This window comes from Phocoena phocoena, chromosome 12, assembly GCF_963924675.1.
Source record: "Phocoena phocoena chromosome 12, mPhoPho1.1, whole genome shotgun sequence".
NCBI lineage: Eukaryota > Metazoa > Chordata > Mammalia > Artiodactyla > Phocoenidae > Phocoena > Phocoena phocoena.
Window position 1 is genome coordinate 72872238 of NC_089230.1, and position 6000 is coordinate 72878237.

The window sequence follows — 6000 nt, forward strand, 5'->3', positions numbered from 1 at the left end:
AAAGGGCAAACCTCTCTTTAGATGAGGCCAAATTTCTTCCTGCCCAATGTGCTACCTCCATTTTTGAAGATGCTAAAGTATATGCACTTGGTTGAACTGTTTTGCTGCTAATAGTGATGTGCATACTGATGAATCACCCTTTCTTTATTACTCTTATAAATTGCCTGGCCAAAGTGAAGGTGTGTGTAGAACCAAAGAGGTCACTGTGAGAAATTGATTTAGATGGAGACAGAACATTGTAACTACTAGCACCATGATAGTCCTATTCACATAGCTCAAATATATTTTAAGGATATCAGTAAATAGTTTCACTTCTATAATGTTTTTAATTTACCACATGGGTGTTTTTATTGTTTCAGCCGAGGAGTCCTACTGTGAACTTTCTGAGTGTACTTTAATCCCCTTTGCTTCCTTGAATCATTTCTAAATTCATTTTCTACCTGTTCCCAAAATTTGCTTTCTTCAGCTTCTTTACTTTAACCCTCAAAAGCCATAATGACCAGGAGAGAGAAGGGTGGGTGTCCAGAGAGATGAATTTACAATGTAAGAGACTCTAGCCTTCAAGGCCATAGCCAAAGCACTGGCTTCATGAGAAATCTTCTGTTCTGCTCTCATACTAATGAACGCTGCCTAAAGTTGTTTGGGGGGAGTGGGGTGGTAGTGAGGAAGCTTTTAGGTGTAATAGTTGGTTTTAAATTTAATCTGGATATATTTAAATTCTAAGAAGGATCTCATTTATTGTGAATGTCTCCTTGATGGTTAAATATATCCATGACTGTCTACCACCTTTTTGAAAGAAAGGAAAGCTGTTCCTATTTTTCTGAGATTTTTAAAAGTCATTGTGTTTGGTGTGCTGAAAGCTTTAGAAATAAATTACTATAATTTTATTATTTAAGGTAGTTTTTCTGTGTGATACCAGTGTTACAGAGCATCCGTTTGCTTACTTAATTCAAAGAATGAAAATGAAAAATAGATGATATGATGAAAACAGTGTTTTCAATCATTTAATTGATTATAGACCAGTCCTTGAGTTTCTTATCTTCCAGACAACTCTGACCCTTACCCCGGTCTTTCTATGAAATACGATCCCAGTTTGAAAAATGGAAATTTGACTGATAGATACTACAGTCAGTCAGTAGTTCATGGACATAGGAACAAATCTGAAACTTCTTACTTCTGGAGCTTTGTTTATGGAACCAATGAAAACATACATCCGTGCCCTACAATCCCAGGTCTCTGGGTTTCCATCATGTTATAAGCATAGGAAATTAATGAGACTCGAAGGATACAGGTCAGTTATTGCTCTGTGTAAATTCCTTGACCTTTTTCAAGGCCTTGGACCTTAACATTCCTGCAAAAGCCTGTTCCTAGAACTTATGTCTGTCACACAATGAAATAACTTAGGTATTCACTAAACAGAAACAAGGTAAGAAAATTTTTTATTGCTTTTGCTGCAGGTTTAGTATGACTCTTCTCTACAGTCTGTAATAATTAGTCCTCTCTACAAGCTTGGAATTAGCGACATTCATAACTAGGAGACTGTTTGCTCATCTGAAACTAACAGTGCCCCAAAACTTGACAGGTTTTCACTTAAAATACTTTCCATGAAATCCTAGTATATTTAGCTGATATTTTTAAATAATTTCTTAAGGAACTTTCTGCAAGCTGTTTTCTTCCCATTTTTCCTTCAAACTCACTGTCACTCTAAGAGAAGTCATTTCTATTCCTTTATTCGTTTAGTGGTACTAATAACTCAAAGTAAAATGCTTTGAATAGAGAAATGGTTTGGGTTTTTTTTTTTTTTTTTTTTTTTTTACTGTATATTCATAATAGCTTTAATGTGACTAGTTTTTCACATCTTCCCTAACTAATATCCATATTGTTCTACCAGAGTCCTCAAATTTTACTTTGGCTAAATTTGATGTCAGAGAATTTCAAGAAAGCCAATATCCTTTGCAGTGTGTTTTATAAATCCAAAATCTAAAACAACACTGTGACTAAATAGAACAAAGTAGATTTTGTCAACTTTTAGCCATCTAATCTTCTGCATGTTTGTTTTCTGTGGTATGTGCTCGGCCTAATGCTTGTCTATCTCTCTGTTTGCTTTCTGTTTCCACTGTCTTGGGCTGGCTTTTCCCCCTTAGCTTTCTCCAAGCCCTACACCTGCCACTCAGAGTCCCAAGAAACCTCCAGCAAAGGACCCATTAGCGGATCTTAACATCAAGGATTTCTTGTAAACAATTTAAGGTATCTAATATTGAGCTTTTCCTGTGGGCTTGTAATAATGACCTATGCTATGCTTAGCTATTTTATTAGGTATAATATTTGTACTTCTGTGTTTTTAATACATGTATATAATAATTTGAATGTTTATGCTTTTTGAATCAATATTGAAAGCTATCTTTATCAATGATTTTTTTAATCTTAATTTATAAAACTAAGAGGGAGAGAAACCTCCAAATTGTCCTTACACTGGAAAGCACAAAGGTTATACTGATAAAGTTGCCCAAGCTACTACATAAATTAGAAAATTCCCACTTCATTCCATGATGACTGGAATTTATGGAAAGGTAGCATTTATAATACTTCATTTAGAAATTGTCTAAGAATATGTTTGGCTACAATAATTGTAATTTTATTTTGCTTATTCTTCTTTATTCTCATCAAATAAAGCTTAGATTATTATTTTGTATTCTGCATTCAAGAAAAATTTTAAATTTCTAACATTCTAGTTTTAAATTTCTAATGTAGTTTATGAAATTACATTATGACTAATAGTGGACTTAACAGAAGAAAACTGATGAAGGAAAAGGGTTTACTACTAACCCCAGCACCAAACACAGTGGGTAGGTTCTCAAGAAATACTTGCTGAATGTGAATGAACAGTATTAATGATGCTTTTCATTTACATGGTATTTTTCGTACTTGCCAGTCATTAACTCCTTGACCATCTCTGTAGAAGATCAGACCCTGCGAGATAAACTAGTCAGATACTTTTGCCTCCATTTCACAGCTAAAGAAACTGTTCCTTGGCATTAAGTGATTTACCCAAGGCCACACTGGCAGAGCAGTAAGAGTGTTGAAGCTTTTGGACCCCCATCCAGTGTTATTTTTATCCTATATCTACTACCTATATTTTTTTTAACTTTCTCAAATGCCTACTAAGATTTTTGTGGATTCCTGCCTTATGAGTTTTTTCTTCATACAAAATTAATAAACAATTTATCATTTTAAGGCCTTGGCATCTCAGCCAAGTAATTCTCCTTGTGCCCAACTTTTCTGTCCCACTTTGGTTTGGATTGGGCTGAGGTAGGCATCATGTAGGCTTATGTAAGACAATGATCACTTATTTCTTAGCAGCTGAAGTTTCAGGAATGACCAAGGACACTGCAGGGGGCAGCCTTTTATCCGTCTTCTATTCAGTAATATTGCTGTCAGTCTGTGCAGGAACTCCGATAAGGACCTGAAACAGAGATGCTTTAGACAGCCCCTGCCCTCAGAGATTCACAGTCAAAAGAGGAACAGATACAGACTATGTTTTGAAGAAGAGTTACCCCCATGGCTAAGCCTGAAGACCCCAGGAAAGTTTTCCTGGCAGAGATGTTGAAGCGTGGGAGATGGCCAGGGTGACTAGTGGGGGGTGGCATAAGCGAAAGCTTTGAATCGCCAGGGATATCTCCCCTCTATTCTGTTCTGTCACTTGTGCAACTGTTTAGTGGCTCCTTGAAAACCATAACTGAAAAGGACCCAAAAAAAAGGGAGTCCCTGCCCATCCCCCTTTTTTTCACTGCCCTTTTTTTAAGGTTAGCTGTTCTTAATTGGTACTGAATGTCTTGCTAAGGTTTCTAAGTATCCAAATTTCAAAATCTTGCCGATAGAATTTTCTTATCTAAAAATGAAGCTATACCTTGAAAGTTTTTTTTCCCCCTGGATGAAATTTTAAGCTTGTTTTAAAGAATTGTGAAAAGTATATAAATGTGACTTTGGTAATACGAAAACCTTTGATGTGAAGATTTTCATTGTAACGGCCAAGTAAAATTGCAAGGAAGGTAAAATCTTTGAGGAGTACGTAGTATTGTTCTCTAATTCGAGTGCTTTTTATCTTTACAGCTGCAATTTTTGTGACTGAATAGGAAAAAAAAATAATGAGTTTGGACACTTCAAATAAGACTGATGCTCAGAGTTTCAAAGGGAGCCACCAGTACCAATCCCAATGCTTATACATAACTTCTCTTCCCAAATGTGTAGCACAGCTGTGAAAGTGAACATTAGGAATGTGTACTACCTTAGCTGTTATCCCTACTCTCAAAATTGTAGTGTATATGGGTTCTCTGTGTGTTGTACGATGTAAACAACGAATGGATGTTTCTAATGCCTTTAGTGCTTCTCTGGACCTCACCCATGGATGGATGATGCAGCTGTTGTGTGGTGAGCCATTTGGAAAGACGTGTCTGTGTTTTTGAAGGTTTCAATGTATATATAACTTTTGGACAAATCTAAACTCGCCCCATAAATTCTCTTTTCTTCTGTATGTACGTTACAAACATAGTGTGATGATATCAGATAGTAAGGAAAACACTCTTAAATATACAGAACTTTTTTCGGTGTGGAGTACACTTTTCCAATCACAGGAACTTCAGCTGTTGTGGGAAATGTTTATTTTTGTGGCACTGTATATGTTAAGAACTTTTATTTTAAAAAAATGTAAAGGTTAATGTCCATAACAAATATTTCTCCTCGAAGCTACCTTATCAAGAATGAAATTCATGTGGGAAGAATTCCATATTCAATCACTGCTATATTAAAATATATATTTTAATTCTATTTGACAGGTTTTGCATCTAAATTGACCTATTTGTTCATTTTTGATTCAATGCACTGAAAAGTGAAGGGTGCATTTCCATCATGTCTGTGAAAATGCAATTAGAAATGTGCTATTCAAGTGATTATAAAGGCACTCCAAGGTATAACTGTAATTTAAAGATTACTGCAAATATTTTTATTTTCTTGTGGGTTTTATGTACATCTGTTAATTTAGTATTTCTTTATGTGTTCTGTAGCGTAGTGTTCTTCCATCCCTCAATTGAGCTCAAAGTAGGTTTTGTTGTACCATTGTGATTAGAATTTAAACTAAATCAGAGAATTGTATCCTTTACTGTACATATTGTATTCTTTAATTTTTAAGTTGTTGTCATATTGTCTGTGCTGATGGCTTGGCTTAAGATTTCGATGCATAAATGAGGTCACTGTTGATCAGTGTTGCTAGTGGCTTGGCAGTTTTTTGTTAAAGCATATTGGGTTGGAAAGGTGTTTGCCTTTTTTTCAAATTATTCAATAGATGTATGGTACCATTTAAAAGTGGTTGTATCTGAATTTACTGTGGGGACAACATACACTGTAATGGGGAAAAATTACCTAAAACCAATTTCAAAACGGCTTTTCTTTGTATTTCAGTTTAAAAACCCAGTGCATGTATGCCCTCTGAGATGCAATAAACACCTTGAACAAAGAAAATGCAAACATAATCTTTCTCTCTTTGATTATTTCTTAGGGGAAAAAGTCTGTTTCAGATGACGCATGCCTTTACTGCCTCTCCTGGGCTCTGCGTGCATACACACGCGAGCACACCCTTCAGGGTGTGACCACACCACTGCTCACACAGGTGGGCACTTTGCTGGCCAACACAGGGCCCTCTGCCTTAATTCCCTCCCCCAACCCCACGAGTACAGCTAAATCCTACTCGTCCATCATGGCTCCCCACCCTCTTCTCAGAGCCCAACTTTCATCGGCCTTTATGGCACTTGACATACCGTGTTATAATCAGCTGGGAAGGTGGAAAAAGGGCATGGTCTTGTAGCAGTAATGACAGTGTTTCTTGTGTGGAAGTAGTTGATGAAACTCAAAATGTGTGTTGTCTTAGTTGAAAAGTCACGTTGGTCTATACTTTTGAGGCAACAGGCTTTGTGGTAGTTTGTTATTCATCCTCTTGGACTGTAAGAA

The 6000-nt window shown here is 36.2% G+C and overlaps 1 protein-coding gene across 25 annotated transcripts in view; it reads left to right on the forward strand.

The window, feature by feature from the left end:
• Positions 1 to 5514, forward strand: part of SNAP91 (synaptosome associated protein 91) — a 155604-nt gene extending 150090 nt beyond the window's left edge. For 23 of the 25 annotated variants that reach the window (XM_065888566.1, XM_065888569.1, XM_065888574.1 and 20 more), the window contains one exon: positions 2145 to 2237. In XM_065888566.1, coding sequence (XP_065744638.1) covers positions 2145 to 2237 — 93 coding nt within the window. Of the gene's footprint in view, positions 1 to 2144; positions 2248 to 4110 lie in introns of those variants that run through there. The other 2 variants (XM_065888564.1, XM_065888568.1) reach the window with 2 other exon arrangements.
• The last annotated feature ends 486 nt before the right edge of the window (positions 5515 to 6000 follow it).